This window comes from Aspergillus oryzae, chromosome 1, assembly GCF_000184455.2.
Source record: "Aspergillus oryzae RIB40 DNA, chromosome 1".
Lineage (NCBI taxonomy): Eukaryota > Fungi > Ascomycota > Eurotiomycetes > Eurotiales > Aspergillaceae > Aspergillus > Aspergillus oryzae.
Genome location: NC_036435.1, coordinates 394,716 through 414,345, shown reverse-complemented (window position 1 = coordinate 414,345; position 19,630 = coordinate 394,716). Strand labels below are relative to the sequence as shown.

The 19,630-nt window shown below is 48.3% G+C and overlaps 5 protein-coding genes across 5 annotated transcripts; 4 read left to right on the top strand and 1 right to left on the bottom strand.

The window, feature by feature from the left end:
- Positions 1-85: 85 nt before the first annotated feature.
- On the top strand, positions 86-1,027 carry AO090009000153 (NmrA/HSCARG family protein; the record flags this gene model as incomplete). The annotated part of the gene is made up of 1 exon (XM_001816605.1): positions 86-1,027. One exon carries the CDS (start codon positions 86-88, stop codon positions 1,025-1,027), a length of 942 nt encoding a protein of 313 aa, XP_001816657.1.
- An 8,160-nt stretch (positions 1,028-9,187) lies between these two features.
- AO090009000151 (uncharacterized protein) lies at positions 9,188-9,957 on the top strand (the record flags this gene model as incomplete). Its single annotated transcript, XM_023233957.1, has 3 exons — positions 9,188-9,223; positions 9,321-9,687; positions 9,785-9,957. The coding sequence occupies 3 exons, from the start codon at positions 9,188-9,190 to the stop codon at positions 9,955-9,957; spliced, it is 576 nt and encodes a 191-aa protein (XP_023088532.1).
- Positions 9,958-10,822: 865 nt separating this feature from the next.
- On the bottom strand, positions 10,823-11,596 carry AO090009000149 (peroxiredoxin family protein; the record flags this gene model as incomplete). Its single annotated transcript, XM_001816603.3, has 5 exons — positions 10,823-10,851; positions 10,902-11,067; positions 11,129-11,174; positions 11,233-11,332; positions 11,389-11,596. 5 exons carry the CDS (start codon positions 11,594-11,596, stop codon positions 10,823-10,825), a joined length of 549 nt encoding a protein of 182 aa, XP_001816655.1.
- Positions 11,597-13,410: 1,814 nt separating this feature from the next.
- On the top strand, positions 13,411-14,993 carry AO090009000148 (pepsin-like aspartic protease; the record flags this gene model as incomplete). Its single annotated transcript, XM_001816602.3, has 3 exons — positions 13,411-13,584; positions 13,649-13,970; positions 14,032-14,993. 3 exons carry the CDS (start codon positions 13,411-13,413, stop codon positions 14,991-14,993), a joined length of 1,458 nt encoding a protein of 485 aa, XP_001816654.3.
- Positions 14,994-17,876: 2,883 nt separating this feature from the next.
- Positions 17,877-18,974, top strand: AO090009000146 (putative allergen Asp F4-like; the record flags this gene model as incomplete). Its single annotated transcript, XM_023233944.1, has 1 exon — positions 17,877-18,974. One exon carries the CDS (start codon positions 17,877-17,879, stop codon positions 18,972-18,974), a length of 1,098 nt encoding a protein of 365 aa, XP_023088531.1.
- Positions 18,975-19,630: the final 656 nt, after the last annotated feature.

Below are 19,630 nucleotides of genomic sequence, written 5' to 3'. Positions count from 1 at the left end.
TGATAGTCTTTTATAAGGATATTGTTAGACTCAAAGTATCTCAAATTACCGTTTAGAAAGTATCGCATCCAACACAACGTCAAATATGTCCAAAACCTTAGCCGTTTTTGGTGCGACTGGCCAACAAGGCGGTTCAGTGATTGACTATGTGTTGAACGACCCAGAGCTTTCACAGCGGTATAAAATCCGTGCTATAACCCGTAACGTCGATTCACCGAAGGCTCAGCAGCTCAAGGAGAAAGTCGAAGTTGTCCAGGGTGATGTGCTCAGCCAATCCTCCCTCAGGGAAGCTTTGACCGGCGCGCATACTATCTTCGCCATGACCACACCCATCCCTGGTCCGGATGCCCTGGAAACAGAGTATCAAAGTGCTAAAACAATCGCCGACGTCGCCATTGACCAAGGTGCAGAGTACATTATTTTCAGCACTCTGCCAGCAATTAGCGAGATCTCTGGCGGCAAGTACACCCAAGTCACCCCGTTCGAGGCCAAGGCGAAAGCCGAAAAGTACATCCGAGGCCTACCTATCAAGAGTGCCTTCTTCTCCCCCGGGTCATTCATGGAGAATTACCAGCTACTACCCTTCCTGCGCCCACGACAGGCCCCCGATGGCACCTGGGTTATGGTCCACCCAATGTCTCCCAAGGGGCTGCTCCCCTTGATCGACGCTGTTGGGGACACAGGCAAGTTTATTGGTGCGATCCTTGCCGAACCTGATAAGTACGAAGGAAAGACGTTTTGTGCCGCTACAGCCCTGTACAGCCTAGACGAAATCGCTGCCGTCATGTCTAAAGCTACAGGCAAGACCATTGCCTGCAAGCAAGTCCACCCGGAAGAGTTCAAGAAGAGCTTACCGTTCCTCGCTCTTGCCTTCAATGTCTTCATCGAAGGGTTTCAAAGTATAGGTGAGTTCGGGTACTACGGCCCGGATTCTGAGAGGTTGGTTGCTTGGGCTGCTCAGAATGCCCGAGGCAGACTTTCCACTTTTGAAGAGTACTTGGAGGCACATCCGTTACAGCTGGAATAAAAGGGTCTATGAAAGGTGTAACCACTGGCTGGCGCTGAGATTTTGGATGCGGGATCAGGAGGTTGTGTACTGATGGAGAAGTGGAGGTAATTACAGCCCATAGGAGAATGCAGATGCTACTTTTAGCGTTCTAATTTTAATATGTGTTGAAGGCAACTCCAAATGAATACGGCCAACTGTTCTTCACGGATACCCTGCCTTGGGCTCGGAATTCAATTTAGTAGTTAATTTCTGTCGGACGCTATTCCATATACTATCTCTAAATACAGCCTGTCCTCGATCGTTCCAATCCTTCTCCTCTTATCTATCTCCAAAACCATCATGACCACTGTTAGGCCAATGAGACATATCAAAGAAAGTTCTCTACATATCGGTTTAGGGCTTGTTTGATTCAAAGCAACCAAGCATAGTTGGTCTTTTTAGCCTCGCGGCATAGCGTACCCTAGAACGCTAGTTTAACAACGACTATCAGGCCTGGGCCTTGAACCGGGAATGGACACACTCTGCGCCTCAGCCCTTCTGTTGATTTTCTTTAAATACATCGTGCGATAGCGAAAATACTGCACATTAGTGCTGCAGGTGAGTGCATGGACAACTTTCTCAGCAAGATGGATGAGAGAGAAGGGCGCCAAATGAACTCCAACTGTGGGTACCGATCCTGCCTACAGAGCTACACGACGTCCACCAAAGATGGATAGGCTTCACTCATTCTGAATGGCGTGCTGGAGGTCTACTGAGTCCTCAAGCGAGTAGAAGAATGGGCAAGAAAGCCCCAGATATGACATGCATGAAAGCTGTCAGGAATTCAAGGATTGTTGTAAGGCTAAGACTAAACACGTTCAACCCATCAATCAATCTTGGTAAGCCTTAGGCCTGCCTTCAGTACTCAGGTCTTTGGCACCATATAATTGTTGCATGCTTGCTAACTTAATCGCAAGGTCAAACTGCCTAATATAGGCTGATTTGCGCTACGGGTTCTTAATCGTCTGGGATAAAAGTATTCGGCCAGATTGTATTGAATGAGAACTGGGTCTTGCAGCATATTATCCCTATCGACGGCAGCGCAGAGCGCCAACAAAATGTTGACGGAGAACATTGAGTGTCCTGATTGGCGTCACCACCCCCCCACTATAGCAGCCCTGAGCCATCTTTCTCATCGTCAGACTCTGATAGAGATTCAGATTTGATTCGGATGGGAACCTATACCTGGTCCCAGAACATCATTGCCTAACCAGATCAACCCGTTATACCCAAACGGGGAATGATGCTGAAAAGGAGGGGATTATGGCTGGACTTTATTCGGGTCAAGATGAAGGTTGTCTACCAGGCACACTTCGCTACACCATAATCTGTGCTTAGGTGTAATGCATGGTCAAGAAGCATCCCAGAAGCTCAGAAGCCTATACAGATAATTCCATGAGGGCTTTTTAATCAGTGCCTACTTCGGGACCCGTACCCCAAACTCCATCGCTACAACTCAAAGCATGTGCAAGAATATGTCATGTTTGACAAGGATCTCCCCGAGACCCTTCATGAAAAGCAAATGGCAGTCTTGGAAAGCGCGGAGACCATGTTGACCATTACTACTAACACTGCATCTGTCGCACTACATTCACTAAAGATGACTGACAACACTTCATCTAACGACTGGGCTAGCAGAGGGGTGGACTTCACACTCGGGAAGGAAACTAGGAGCGTCTGAAGATGTGCTACGCCTATATACACTCCCGGCTGTACTTGTTGTCCTCCATTATTGACCAAAACCTACTCCATAAATTGTCTTCGATAACAAGGGACTGGAGTGACTCACGAACTTTCCCAGCAACAACAGAGATAGAGCATACCTTCTGGGATGCAGCAACTAACAAAGTATATGCAACAAATTTCGTCAACAGGGTAATACGTTCTACAGGCTTGAGCAATGGCAAATACATTCTATGAGCACGCCTATCACTAGCATTTGAATGACTGAATTTACAAGCAAACGGATGCGTGAATCAATATCGAATGGATTTGCTAGGACATGGCAAATCACCAACGTTACTACAACTAGTATGGGGCCAACCGCCACAAACTGGGCATAGAAACTTCTACCATAGGGGTACCTCTACATAATAAGGGCATTTCCACCTACATAGATCGGGTTTCTTGGAGGCACGCTTACACGCCGAAAAGAACCTATGGCCAAATGGAACAACTGAGATCAATGTTGCAATGCTTCTAAAGTGCTCAAAACTGAAGAATAATCGCGTAAAGGGAACAGCTGAAATATGGCGCAGAGGTGCCGCCAGTGGACAAGAGCCACCAGCCGGGCATGAAGCTTGTCACTGGGAGTGCCTTGACATAATAAGGACATTTCCGTCCACCTAGGTTGAGCTTGTTCGAGGCAAGGCCTTTACTATTTGCTGCAACTGGCCAATAAAGCGTGCACTATGGGCAAAGAAACACTCATACAAGTATGGGTGAAAAAGACGTCAGGTGGATTTATCTCTCTCTAGGATTGCCTTTCTCGTTCCACACGGAGGGCGAGGAGATAAATGCGCCAAAAGCAATTGGGTCATTAATACCAAGGGGGGAAGGAGATTTATAAAGCACCCTTACTTCTGCAATCGCTTAAAGCATACTGGAGCTACGTTAGTGCGTGATACGTATGTCTCTATTTGGAAGAGACTCCGGGAACACCGAGATATGGCGTGCCCAACATGGTATGTCTAAAAATCTAACTATAGATAGAGTTTTAACTAACTAGACTTAGGACTGAATGGGGCAACATGGAGAAAAATGTTTCGTCGATAATGAAGTCTGTTCTGCAATACATAATGATATAGGACATACCCACTACGCGGTAACAGCAGGTGTAATTGTACAATTGGCCTACTAAATAGGCTTCTCGCAAAAAGACGCAACGGAACCTGCTCCTCGCGGGTGAAGTCATACAGCGGCTCTTACTGATCACGAGTTCCTTGCCGTCGAAATATCCCTCAATGATACGGGCATGTTGGGGTCGCATCAGCGAAATCATAAGAACCTGGATCTGGTATCAGTGGACTAGATTAAAACACGGTCCTTGCAAGACATGACATACCGGGGCAATGACGTGATTCTCCATCCCCTTATTCCTCAGACGTCCTCTGAATAAGCGGAGCAGACAGAGAATCTCCCCACGAAGCAACCTCTCATCACCAATGATAGCCGAGGCCGTATAGCATTTGATATGCGAGATACCAGGACCTTCGTAGGCATAAAGACACTTAGCCCGCCACTCGTGAATCTGAGTGTCGTCCATTGGGAACTCCCAGAGCGGTCAGGTTGGGACCAGCTCATAGTGACTACGACATCATAAGTCTTAGGGTTACTATATAGACCAAAGTACTCACGCCTTGTATGCCATTCTCGGTGAATTTTCATCGTAGGCGATGGTAGATTTACCGCTATCACGGGACTCAATGGCAGCTAGGGCCGTGTCGAGGTATGTGAAAAGTACATTTTCATTATCGTCATTGGGATCTATAGGATTCTCGGGAAACTCGTTCGCGATATAGTTTGGCCTCAGCTTGCCAAGATGGGCGTCCGGATAGAGTTGAAAGAAGCGTGGTTTGAGAGCGGGAATGACACGAACAGCGACACCGTCAACCGCCAAAGCGTTAAGATCAGGGTGTATCGTATGCTGATCTAAGAGAGATCGCTCGATTGGCAAGGCGACATGGCTTGTTCTCTTCGGATCGTTTCATGGCTTCAGTGGGGGTTCTTCTTTTCTAGCTAGCGTAACGGTGGTGGTGGAGAAGGAGAAGGTGGAGGAGAAGAAAAGAGAGTCCAGGGTGATCCTTTGTGGCGGTTGTCTGGGCAATTTACCGAAATCCCACTACGGCTAAGGGACAACAAATACTGTACAGTACAATACTAAATTCTACCGCCTGACCTCTGAGATGCTGTAACGCGGGAAGCTATAGAGGTGTAACCCGGAGCAATCTGAATCCGAGATTCAGATTCTGGATATCTCTCTTACATATGCGGTATAAGTGCACAGTATATCATGATATTCGCTTGTAGCACGTGCCATGAAGCAAGTTTTATCTTTATTAGTGGCAATATCAACACTGCGGATGCGATACGTATGTACGAATCGCAGGTACTAGGGTATAGTTAATAAGTATCAAACATGATATGATATAACACAAAGCCAAAAGCCACACCTTTAGCTGTAACCTTGCTCATTCCAGTAAAGCAAAGCCTAACCGTGATTGCGATTTCGTTCCACATCTACTTTGAAAGAAACTTCGCTAAGAATCATACTCTCCTGGACATGAATCCTCTCTTGGCTAGACGTTGGTAATCCAGAGCTTCGGTCCCCATCATATAAAATACTTGCCCCGAGGCTATGCCTTGGGCGTCGTGGTGGCTTCGGGAGGGGATTCTCGTTTCCGTTTCTACTCCCCAAGAGCATCGGGTTCTCCCTCGATGAGTAGCCAACAAGACGGGGGAGGTAACGAGACGCGATCGCCTTGAATGACGGAATCGAAGAAGCCACAATGGCAACATTCATCTCAATGGAAGTCCAATAGAAAGTCCCAGATATGGAAACTATGTCTGGTGGGAACTGCATCAAATTGGTGCTGTAGACAAGTCGGACAATTGATGCGACGCAGGCACTGATGTTTATGTTAGAAAGAGTAACACAACTCAGTAAAGAAAGGCTCAGCACCCACATTAATCCCAGGGCGATAATGAATATCACGTAGGCCTTTTGCTTCGACGGCATCTGGAGTTTGAGCAGAACGGGAATCGGGAGGGCAAATGTCAATACATCTGTCAGGATATTGAGTCCGCCGGTCGAAAGTGTGAACGCCTTAATGCCCTTTGCGCATGAGAGTAAGTGGATAGGATTGTGGCTCCATCTCGAAAGCGGGCAATGGAATGCTGCGGCTAGCACAAAGGCAATAGTTTGCGCCACCACTAGCCCTATCATCGCGTAGCATGCTCGTGTCAAGGATACGTGGCCTAGACGAATATAGAACCAGCAGAGAGAGACTTTGGTGAAGCCTTGTGAGGCCGGGTAGATTAATGAGCTTAGCCACATACCCTGGCAACGGGTTAGTTGACGGCAGTATAGCACGAAAGTGGAAGTGGTCACCTTGAAAAAGGACAGAAGCTCTTCTAGGTTTAGCGTGAGGTAGTCTCCTTTGAATCCATGAAGTACCGCTGGCCCTTGTCAGCTTGTCTCCACGTACACGATTGGCGTGGGCATACAAAGCACAGTGCATATGGTATAGGCCCATGACAAAAGCTGTACGATATACGGCTGTGTCAACAATCACAGAAAAAAGACTTAGTTTGAGGATGGTCTTACAGCGGCGATAGTGATTAAATCTTTGAATCTTGCGTGTCAGTGCGACAGAAAGAGCTTCAGGCAATGGAACACGTACAATCGTCTAGGCCGACGGCCTGAATGATATAATATCGAGCGAATAGACGCAAACACAGAGCTATAAACGAAAGAGCGGAGAATACAATCGTGACGGTGGCTACAGTGATCGCCGGCGATCCCATGTTGTTGTTCTGTAACCCTGAATTGCTTAGGGCTCTCAAGTTATCATCCAAATGGAAGGAAATTGTGGTCAAGACAAATCCGTCTCATCAAGTCTATCATTCCCCACGAATGTTTTAAGTACAAACAAAGGTCTCGTCTCAAGTTCAGGCAGCAAGTCGGCCGATAATTAAGCCCTGCTGTCTCCAGGATCACCACCCCTTTAATTTTCTCGTCCCTGGTATATGCAACTAGTGTACAGGGAAAACTTAATTCAAATATGTGGCAAGCAGTTTCGCATTTTGATACGAAGAATGAGCAGCATATCGTGCTCCGTACCTTTGGAGTGCAGCGCCATATTTGTTAGCCTCGTCTTGGCTGAGCTGCCCGGCTGAGAGACAGGCCACGGCCATGATTTGGATATCACCAAACAAAGAATGGTTGGCCTACGATCACACTTTGGTGGCTCTAGATTCGACTTTTAGGCAGGTGCCCCGTTTCCGTCCATAAACAATAGGGTAATATGCCGAACTTACAGGGCTTACGAATGCCTATGCATCGAACAAGGCTATGTATGGCCAGACCAGTGTCACAGGTCAAGCTAGTAGTTCGTTTCGAACTTAATGACCAACGATCTGCCGAGACGGGCAAGTTACTACGAGATAGTAGATCCACGCTAGTGTCAGAAGGAACTCCTGCCGAACTTTGCAGGCGTCTTGGCGCGGTTATGGCCGAGCATCCTTCCAAGTTGATAACTGGATCCTCCAAAGTCGGCTAGCATCAGGGGTTTCAAGAGCCTCAATTGGCTCTGATGTCAAAATTGACTCAGACATTGCGGATCTTGACAGAGAACACGACTTTCTGAAACAGCTTACCTTTCTCCCAAATGCGGGGGATGAAGAACACAACAATGATCTGCCCAACGACAAGGTCAAAAACCATCGTGTCTAGTTTGCCTTGTCTGGCTGCCTAGGACGACTATATCGGGAGGTAACATAAGGCCTTTTTCTAGACATCATTAAGTCCGGCGTATCGTTCTTGATCGATCTTCATTCACAAGTGTTTTCACAGGCGAAGCATTATATGTCCAGTCGACAGTCTCATGAGGGCAAACTATATCAAGGGGGGAAGTGCTGCTGGCTGATATCCATCAAGGAGTGATGTCAGGCGCATGCTCCAGAAACGCTGGGTGCCACTCTCTCTCTCCGAGGAGGAATTCTTACATTAGAACAACGGTCTGAAACTTAAGATCAGGCTGAGGGCCGAGTCACGTGAAAATCCTCCTTATTGATAAAGTTCATGTCCCAAATTCATCCTTAGAAAAAGGTCCAGCCTCGTGGTCTTCGTCAGGATACCTCCACCGGGTCTGCTTTTTCTTCGTGCTACGTATACCACTTAGTCTACATCCTTCCTTGAATCTATACAGTAGTCATCCTGAGAATGAATGGAAACGTCCGAATATGGAGGAAAGAGTCATGATTGCGTCAATCAGATAGTCCTACGTGAATCTTTTCTTAGACCAAGTTGACATGACAATGACGCTGACCGAGCTTTCAGCACAAAGGGAGTAGAGGTTATGCTTAGCGCCATCAATCTCCTTGGGCATAGCAAGCCAGGCAAAAACAGCCGTACGCCAATGCTTGTTTGGTTCCATGCCAAGGCACATGTTCAATTCTATACACGCCGGGACCTAGTTTCCACGGATAGCAGTACCAGCCGGGTTTAAAATCCTGTTTCAAGCATTCAATCGAAGTTCCGTTTCCATTCTAGACTCGAACCGGTAGTGGTGAGTGGCTGCAGACGGATGGCAGTATGGCAGGTAAATCCTATGGCGGGTCCCGCGCGATCGATCGAGATTAAGTTGCGAGATTAAATCGAGCTTTCCAGATCGCGGTGATGCTGCGTCATCACCACGTCGAAATGATATCTCACAAGAAGATGAACTCGACTGGACGTCACCAATGGTCATTATGACACCAAAACCAGATTGCATCATTAATCTGGCCAGCGCAATTGTTGTACGACAGCTACGATATATAAGGGACCATTCTATCATCCTTTTATCCCTTACAATACCAACCAACTCCAGACAAGAACCCCAAGAAACAATACAACTTCCACTACAGAACTCTTTGAAAAGCGACCGCTAAATCGAACAACATGGCCGATAAGTACAAGCCTTCCGGTATATTTTTTCCTCATTCTTACTCGCGTACCTTATGCATCCCGCATCAGAACTGACTTGCTTTAGAACACGGCGGTCTCCGCGAAGACGGACAGCCTGACAAGCGCACGCAACAGACCCAGTTCGCGTACGGCAAAGTTGACCCGACTGAGGCCGGCCAGGAAGGAGGCTCCGTCGGTGGCCACGCCTCTGGCAAGTCGAGCGGTGGCAGTGGCCAAGGACAATTCGCCCACGGCAAGGTTGATCCGCATGAGGCGGGTAGGAAGGGTGGACAGACTCTCGGAGATGATTAGAATTATTTATGGGGCTGATATGTATAAATTAATTGGTACAATAATATGAAGGGGAATATCATGACCGGGTAATCTACGAAGAAGAAGCTCCAGCATGACTGAGATAGGGTCCTATGTAACTACTACGTAGGTCAACGTTTCATAGGTTCAAGCCCTATATGACTCTTTTAGGAAATTCCGGGGTCCGCTCATTAGTCAGCAACCTGCGGTTTCAATCACGTGACTTGTAAGCCTTCATGTTACGATACCGTACGAACCCGATGATGATTAATTCCCGTCGTCATTAATTAGATATCAAAAATCCGGAGAAAGCATCCAAAACTTTTGTTGCGCCTCAACTCCCACCACCATCCTCTAGTCGAATCCAGCGCAATCTTCCTCCCGCCCGGTCTCCGGATCCAATCTCCTCTGCACCCGATCAAGACGTTCCCCGCCCACTTGATGTACTCCCGCACCTCCACCCTCTTGAGCAGAAGCTGCCGGTACTTCTTCCGTGCCCCCGTTCACCAGAGACAGACCTTTTCGATCTCCGCGCGCTCCTTCGCCGCCGTAAACGCAGCTATGGCCGACGCGACCGCAGGGGTGACCCCCGAGGGACTGAAGAGCAAGTTGATCGAGCAGTTGCAGGCACAGCATGTTGAGATTGAGGACCTTTCGGGTATGAATATAGCCTCCGGTTGCGCTTCGGCATATGCATTATCCGTCATTTATACAATTTGGGAACCAAATATACTAATATAAATTCCATTTGATAGGCGGCTGTGGCCAGGCATTCCAGGCGGTGATTGTATCCCCACAGTTCGAGAAGAAGACCATGCTCGCTCGTCACCGATTGGTAAACTCGGTTCTGAAGGCCGAAATCGCAGCTATCCATGCTTGGACACCTAAGTGCTATACCCCGGAGCAGTGGCAAGCTTTGCAGCAGTAGATTTATGATATGGTCCTGTGATATTACGGCCCGGGAAAAGAGAGGGAAGAAGAATCTGATATATCCTGGGTATTTCGACGCGCTGGAAGCATATAGGCAGGCGTTGGAGTTTTTATTAATGTACATTTGTCGTTGCTATCCGGCTGTGGCCTATAGTATACTTGTTTTGGGCTATGGTTGGTGGACATATAAAAGATATGTGAGATTTCGACTATGTATGTCTCTGCTATTGTGCAACGGCGGTAAGCTCTCTATAAACTTGATCCCCGCTTTACGATGGCCATTGAAGGCAAGGAAAGATCAGTCGAAGGACATACAAAACTCATCAGCGTGGAGTCGGGAGGCAGTGTTATTTTGGACCGTCTCTCTACTCATTCCAGCATGGAGGAGTTGGTCACCGCTGTCAATGCTATTCTGAACGGAGAGGAACGGTCTTAGTCAGGGGAGACTCACCTAGATAGCCTTCAGAAATGCTCTCAACAATTTATCCTGGACACATCTTTTGAGCCACAGCCGTTGTTGAAGCAATAGCTGGGGTTGTTATTGGCTAGTTGTGTGCAGCAAGTCCGGAACTCGATTTAAATATTGAAGCCGTTGGAGCACCCTAATGTAGGTATAAGACGTACTGTCAAGCTGTCAATGGATATCTACTGAACTGTACCCCTTCGGTATAGGCGAAGCCTTGTTCATGTTCGAGGCGGAGTTCTACTTGTTCAACGCGAACGATAAATCGTATATGTTGGCCGGCGCAGTTCAGATACTACTTGCAATCTCATATAACTATGTATATATTATGCGGTAGATGGAGCGGTTTGTTTTATGTTTGCATACATTAGATATTGATTGTATGGATGACTGTTACTGCTTAAGCAAGGACCTTCTCGGCGGCGGACACTAGAGAGATATTAGTTTATTGAAGATTTGGTAAGGGGGTGGAACCGTACCGTCGAGACCGGTGTTGTCGGGCTCCACGAAAGCCTCCTTAACCTTGCCGTTCTCGACCAGCAGGGCGTAGCGCTTGCTGCGGTGGTTTCCGAAGATGGAGGAGCTATCGAAGGTGACATCGAGCGCCTCGGAGAACTTGCCGGTGGGGTCGCCCAGGAAGCGGATCTGGTGGTCTTCATTAGCATGCGATTGTATGAGCAATTGAACACGTAGTGTCAATACTTACACCGCTCTTGCCGGAGGGGTCGAGAGAGGTGGCCCACGCCTTCATGCTGTTAATGATTAGCCCATTGAGTTGCTCGCGGAAACGCAGGACCGTCCGCCACTTACACGAAAGGATCATTGACCGAGACAACGAAGACCTGACCGGCTTCCTTGAGTTTGGGGTGGTTGATATATCCGGGGACGTGGGAGCTGGAGCAGGCAGGGCCTGTTACGAATTATGTCAGAATTGCACTCTAAAAATTACATGAAGTGGGGGCATACTGAAAGCTGCGGGAACGCCGACAATGACGCCCTTGCCCTTCAGCTCGCTGGCGAGGTTGACCTTGTTGCCGGGAGAGTCCTCAACCAGAACATCAAGGTTGGGAATGGAGTCGCCCTTTTGGACGAAAGCAGGAGCAGTGTTGTGGAACAAAGCCCTCTGGGAGAAGACGCGGGGAACACCAGCGGTGAGACGGCGGGCAGCGAACATGATGACAGTGATTAAAAGGTGGAATTGACTGTTAATCTTCAGCTGAGAAGCTCGATAGTGTTGAAAGTAGACGTCTTCACCCGGAGTAGTTGTTGTTTAAGTTGCTGATGCAGATTGGAGGAGGTTCAACATCGTCCGTCATCGGCAAGGTACCCGTGCATCCTGATTGGTCGCTGAGGGGTATGATTCCCATTACTCAGCATTGCGTCATAGCGCGTTTCCAGGCAGCTTTGCCGAGATTCCTGAGGCACCACGTCGATGGAGGTTAAGGCGCATAACTTCATTGTATTTTGAATGAGATCCGTACAGAACTTGACACCATTCGGCATCATCTCCAGTGAGGTTTCAGTACGTGCGTAACACAGTATTTTATCTCGATACCCAATCCAATGAGAAAGAGAAGGTTCGTATTATCAGCCAGTTAGACACCATATATATACAATGTAGTGTATATCCTAGTCAAGCGTACATAGTTGCTACTCACACCAATGGGCTACATGAATCCTATAAGGACTGACTCATCAGTCACCGACACGCCAAGTTTGGGAAGACTTCGTATACGGTATCATGCATGTTTCTCCTTTGTTACCGTGAGACCAGTAAGTCAAGCTTGATTGGAGTAGGAACTTTCTTTGTCTAAAGTCACGAACCACCAGTGTTGGGTTACATATTCACTTATAACTGGATGAATTATTAGTAGGAGGAGGCTCAATAAAGGTGCTGTGACAAATGTCTGAGGCTTTCAAGGTACTACAGAAGGTCTTGTCTCAATAACGCTGAGTCAGTGGTGCCAAGAGTAAACAGTACCTCACTTCCAACCTACTGAGTGCTGGACAGAGAGCCTGTTCAACCCCTTTCGGCAGTTTGACGATTTATGAATTATGGTTAAAAATCTGACCTCATTCGGGAGATTGCATGCCGCCCCCTGAAGGATGCAGACGGCGATAATTTCTTCAACGCAGACTTTCAAGACAACTATCTCGTACTTATACCATGCCAAGATGGCTAAGCGCCTGCCAGCCTATGAGGACTGCCAAGTTTGCGGCGCTTTAAGCTTGTCTCAGAGTTTTATCCGAAGGGGAGATTAGCCGACCCACAGTCATTGAACCATGGAGCAAAATTCTCTGTCCGACTGCCGACTCACTGAGCTTCATTTTCCTAGTTTGGAAAGTGTTCCTGAGTCCTAACATGCCAAAAGGAGACAAGGCTGACTGTCAATCCAATTGTGGCAAGGGTGTCGACACTCATTTTTATGATCGTGGGTTGTCTCCAGAAAAAGCGGCAAATCGCCAATCGGGATGCTTTTGATCACATCCACCGATCCACCAGGGGACTTTTCACTCCGGATCACTCGGTTAGTACGGAGGACGGCCAACATATTTGATCAGGGGGAGGTTACAATTGGAAGGATTAGACCCTGTCCCCTCACCAGATTGCACCTATCTATTAGCTCACCGGTCCGAGCTAGCACGAACTAATCCAAGACTTTGGCGCCGGTGATCCGGCTTCTGCCTGACTGGCTCGCTGCCTTGCCATGCATTGCTTAGCCTTGGACCACTGATGTTCTATATCGCAGGTGACTGGCTGTGCTACTCTAACGGCCAATGTTACATATACGCTATTCACCCTAGGTGGGAGCTATGGAGATTTGTATCTCTCCCAAATACGACCTCTCGGGGTTTCCGCCCCATCCGGTGTCATAAGTGGAGGCAACAATTTCGACTTATAAGACTTGCCCACCACCCCGCCCTTTTCCACTCCCATCGGAGAATTTGTGGACAAAGCCCTGAAGTGTGAGCTTTATTGACTTCATGATGCGGGGCGCATCTCTCCTACCAGTTGCTTTAGCGGCATTGTCATGTGTGGACGCCCTCTCGCTTCACAGGCGCGATACCCCGGCCACCGTCGAGCTGCCTATTGAGCGTAGGCAACATGCGGGGGGTCTGCAGAAGAGAGATTCGACGCTGAACTTGCCACTCATAAACTACGTATGTTGCCGATGCGGCTCCATGTTGCTAACGACTTGTGAAATATGACTAATGCAGTTGATAGTATGATAGTTTCTACATCCTGAACCTGACGCTAGGAACGCCAGCACAGCAATTTGCGGTCGCTTTGGATACTGGCAGCAGTGACCTCTGGGTGAATGTCGCCAACTCGTCCTACTGTTCGTCTCGGACTAATCCGTGCAAACCTTTTGGCCTATATGATCCCGACGCATCCTCAACATACAAGAACCTGGGTGTTGAGTTCAATGCAACATACGGCGACGGCACAAACGCCTACGGTTACTATGCCACTGATGAACTCGGTCTTGGTGATGTAAATGTTGATGATATGCAATTTGGCGTTGCCGAATCAACTACGATAACACGTGAGTTCTCTGTTTCTATCTGTGAAATGTACCTCGCTAACTGTGTTTTCACTTTCCTCAGAGGGTATCGTCGGTGTAGCTTATGACACTCTCACCAATGAAGCCTCGCATGAAGGCAAAACATACGTCAACCTTCCCCAAGCCCTAGTTAATAGTGGGGCCATTAAATCGCCCGCCTACAGCCTGTGGCTAAATGATCCCCAGGCGAGCCGGGGGTCTATTCTCTTCGGCGGTGTCAACAAGGCCAAGTACAAAGGCGAACTTCAGACCATCCCCATCGTGCGCACTCTTCGCGGGTATTCCTATCTAGCCGTTACCTTGACCGGCGTTTCCGTGGAACAGGGCAAGGAGTCCGAAGATTACTCCTCACGCCTGCCTATAGTGGTGCTGCTTGATTCGGGCACCTCCTTAACATATCTGCCTGACTCACTCGTTGATGAGCTCTACAAGACGTTCAACGCTACCTTCCTTGAGGACGATGGGCTGGCATACGTTGACTGCGAGCTCATGAAAAAGGATTATACCGTGAATTTCGACTTCTCCGGCGCCACCATCGCCGTCGGAATTAGTGAACTGGTCCTCAAAGCGGTTGCCGAGGACTTCCCTTTGGGAACCTGCGCCTTCGGTGTTGTCCCCAGTGGAGACAGCCAGGATGCCATGTATATCTTGGGAGACACTTTCCTCCGCAGTGCATACGTCGTGTATGACCTCGGTAACAACGAGATCTCCCTTGCCAACACGAACTTCTCTCCCGGAGACGATGACATCTTAGAGATCGGCACCGGTACCAGCGCCGTGCCCGGTGCCACTCCAGTCGAGTCCCCTGTCACCTCTGCTACCGTCGCATCCGCCACTGACATTGTCCATACCGTCATGGTGGGCGGTACTAAAGCTACTGCCACTGACTCGAATTCCGGCGCCGCCGAGACCTCATCCTCGAGCGGGATCGCAGCCTTGCCGACAAGCAACACGAGACATCTTCTCTCTGGCCTTGCGGGTGCTGGTCTTCTTCTTGCTTTGTAATGATTATTTTGTTGGAGAATACGTACCGGATTGTTACCAATGTTATGGATTGCATGATTAATCGCCGTGGAAGTTCAACATATTGCAGTATATAATGTTAACCCGAACATCTCTGTACATACCTATACCGAATTCATAAATCAAATGACGATACAAGCTCACTAGTCACATATGACTCATAACCGAAGTCTGAATATCCACACGCGCCCCATAAACAGTCACTCAGGGATTCCTATCCCGAGCCCCACCACGAAAGGCACCCCAATCGACTAGATATAACCCCAGCCTCATATCCAAACCTCTTGAATCATAGACACCCAACAACGCTCCATCACCATACATACCCCTTGACCCCAATCCACGTCGACGGCACCAAAAAAGAGAAAATAAAAAAGAAAGCAATATCACCACGTGGAATATTCCTCCGAAGCTTAAAGCCCCTTATCAGACCCTTTCATCAAATGCAACGCACATAGTCGCCCCCACCACCTCAGGAACTCACAGTCTTCGCCGCTTACTTTACTCCTTTAAGGAAAACCTCATTCGCCTACTGGTTGGGGGAGGGAAGACTGTTAAGGTGAGAAGTGTAGAGATCTTCAGGGATCGGGTTATCTGAATGGGGATTACGGGAGGATTTTTTTTTCTCTTTTTCTAAGATGGATAGGAGTATCAGACGTGTTGTAGGGCTTTCGGATACGTAGTATAGGTACGGAGAGGTGAAGGGGTTGATGACTAGGGCTAACGTATTCCGAATGGAATGGGTGATAGAGATCCGGATAGATCAGTGGTCAGAAACAATCATGGAGAGGTTTAACCATTTACACCCTTTGTGAACAATGGCTTGCATAATTGTCTGACGAATCCTATGCATATTTGAACATAAATGAATCTTCTTTCGTAATATCGGGGCTGTACTTTGCGTTTCGAAGGTCAGCTTGGTGTTGTAGTTGTTCCGTTTATTCCAGCGTTGTGATAGATACAATCGCACTTTATTCGATTTTTAAATTTCGTCTTACACTCTACAATCCTTAGCGCGACGCTTGGTCAATAAAGTACGCTAAGATTTTATCTATGTAATTGTCTCTATATCGTGTAGGCTCGCAATCGAAATGAGGTATCAACATCAACATCGACAGGTAGAATGCCACTAGTAACACCACGATGACGAGTCACACTTCACAAAAGAATTGACAACCCTATGCACACTGCAGAGTATCTTGGTCAGAATATGAAACAGATCTGAGGTGAGATAAAATTAAGGATGACTGCAGTTAACATAAGATCGCAAATTAGAGGTATGATAGGCAAGTGACAGCCACGGATCCATGGATGCCTCCGGTCTTTCCATGGAAAACCATCGAATATCGCCCCCAGGCATCTGAGAATGTTTTCCAAATGCTCAAGTAGAATTGCAGTCAAGGTGTGGTGAACAGCGTCTCATAAGCCCTAGGATAGAACTGAGGGCGGTCTGGACTCGGCGTCGTGACATATGACTGCCCCAGCCCTATCATCGGAGACCAAAGTAGAGGGGCGAAAAAAGAAGAAAAATTCTTTACAAAGAAATGGAAAGGTTTTCGGGTGGGTAAAGTACAGTACATGTAAAGTTGAACGGTAAAGAATAAAGGTTTGAATGTACGGAAATACCCCCTTTTTTTAGCTGTAACGCGCGACAGTTGTGGTCCTGCATAGTTTGATGTTTTGTAAACAATACTGTACCAATGAGTAGACCAACAATATGACAAGTCCTGTACTACAAGAATGTACACGATTTGATGAAGAAAGAAGAGTGCACTCAGTTCGTAATCTAACCTCTCCGTATTGTTAACGGCTCGTACCCGACTACTAGTGTGCAGTTCATCGATTGGTCGCTAAGGACTTCGAGTCGAGTATACGTATGCCGGACCCACTGTTTATTAGCCGCCGATTTTTCGGCTTATCTTCTTTCTTTTAGTCGAGTTCTGGCTTAACATAAGTGAATTCTCAACTTCTTGATCGCGTCTTATAGAAATTCCTGTGTGAATCGATAACTGAATCAGTATGCGCCACACGTGCTGCCGATCGATCGTGATCTCCAACTGTCATAGTAGCAAAGAAGGGAGAAGAACCACATCTCAACTCCTAATTCGCAGCCGCGAATAACTACCGTGGCACAGGAATCTGTCTGCCTGGGCCGTGACAAGCTTTTGCTAATGCGTCGAATAGTCTGGACCTCTGATTTGGTCGCCCCCACCATGAACTATGCTAGCAGCAGAGCCACAGTGTTGCGCCAGAAAATGCCACAACCAATCCCGACATGACTCGATGCTACAGTCCACTGGGGCATTGGCGACGAAGGTTTCTGATTCGCGGGACACATGGCGAAAGCATGGACAACGACATACGTCGACCGGTCGAAGAAGGTGACGACGCAAGGGGTGCCGTTGCGTAGGGACGAATGGCATGTTCGTGCCTGAATGTAAGATTGTGGAGAACATCAACAACCAACACGCGCTAGATGCCACTGGAAGCCACAATGCGTGTGTCTGCCAGAGGTGCTCGCCCATTTTTATTCTTAGATGGACTTGGGACCGTTTCAGATGGTTCGTTTGGCTGTCCGACTTGGGGCTATCCATTCGACACTACGACTAGTCGTCCCGACGGTGTGATTCGAAACGCAGCGACAAATCTTGGCCCTCATCTCATCATGGATATTGGGTCTAGTTGCTGACGATTGATTTCCCGGACTCCACTTAGTACGGAAAACTGGGGGAGTTGTCCGTCGACCGGCGGCGTTATATACGCCGTGCAACGCGCTCGCCCCTAGACTCTTGAACGTTTAGCTTGGATACTTTTCGCTCCTTTTTAGCTGGACTACTCACGCTCCTTATTTCGTTAACATCCACCATGCAGTGGAAGTCATTCCTTTTGTTCGTTGCCATCGCCGACTTAGGCCTGGCTCGCCTCCATGGCCACCAGCGTCGGCACAAGCATAATCCCGCTCATCCGGATCTGCAAGGCCCTGAGGCGGATCTGAAAGCCAGAGATTTGGAAGTTAAGACCGTCGTCGACCTGGAAGTCGTCACCGTCACTACGACTATTACCGGCCAGCCCGTGGCCGAAGCCCCTGCTCCGTCCTCCAGCAGCAGCAGCAGCACCACCACCACCACCACCGTCGCGGCAGCACCAGCCGAAATCACCCCCGCCGAGACCCACGAAGATGTAATTAGCATTGATCTCGGTGCCAGCATTGGAGTCTCCGTCGCCGCACCTTCTCTTACCCCCAGTGCCGAGAGCACCGCACCAACCAGCACCCCAGCGGCTAGCACCACCGTCTCAGGAGGATCCACCAGCTGGACATCCACTCCCTCCAGTGGAGAGTTCTCCACTAGTGGATTCGGAACGCGCACCAACTCCAGTGGCAGCGGTATTGAATACAGCGGTAACGTTGGTAGCCCCTGGGGAAGCAACATCATCGAAGTCAGCGCCAGTACCGCATACCAATACAGATATGTCGTCCAGTTTACCGGCAGCAACACCGAGGACTGGACCATCGTTTTCTGGAACAAGATCGGCCCCGATGGCAAGATGGACGGTTGGTACGGTCATTCGGCTCTGAACTTGACCTTGGGCGCCGGCGAAACGAAGTATGTCGCCTTCGATGAAGACTCGCAGGGAGGTTGGGGTGCGGCGAAAGGGTCTTCTCTCCCTACGGATGATTACGGCGGATACTCGTGCACCTGGGGAGAGTTCGACTTCGGAAGCACAATCAACGATGGTTGGTCCGGATGGGATGTCTCGGCTATTCAGGCGCAGGCGGCTGGACAGACCGTTCAGGGCATGAAGATCTGTAACCACAACGGGGAGACCTGCTCAACGATCACCTCTGGCGCGTCGACGGTGACCAACGCGTATACCCAGTCGGAGGCCTCGGTGGACGGCATTGGCGGTTCGCTCAACACGGATTCGGTGCGCTTAGTAGCTATTATAGATTATAGCGAATGATTTGTAAATACGCATAAACATGTATATATATATAGCTTGTCAATCGGAGGAGTGTATATATATGGATGGATAGATGTTACATCTGATCTCATTCGTTCGCGAATTTTATTCGGGTTTTTCCAGATCCCAAGTCTTTTTATCGCTTCCCGTTTCTTGGCGCGTCGAACACATGATCTGTTTGAGAGGTCTTTGTATACTGGGATTTAAGAACCCTGTAGATGGGTGCTATCATCCAGGGTATATTTTAAGACAAGGTTAAGTTTGTTCTCCACAAATATTTTTGGTTGTGGGGATATGCTAAGCGTCAGTGGTTGCTCGGATATATATATCCTGACATGTACGGAGTACTGGGCGGTCACTCATTCTGCCCCTTCTCTCCATCTCTTTCCATTCTATCCTACTCTGTACTCCGTACTCCGTACTTCATGTCATATCCGTCTTCTTTTTTAAATATGATGAAACGAAGGTTTACTCTGCTTTATTATCATACCTACTCCTGCTGAGGATTACATGATCAGCGGAATTGAAATAGTAAGTGCCGACCATATGCCGGCGAGAACAGCGCTAAAGATTTTAGATAACGGTTGATGTGCGAGTGTCTCCAGACGGAACCTCCCGCATTTCCGCAGAAAAGGCTGGTCCGTTCTATAAACGGC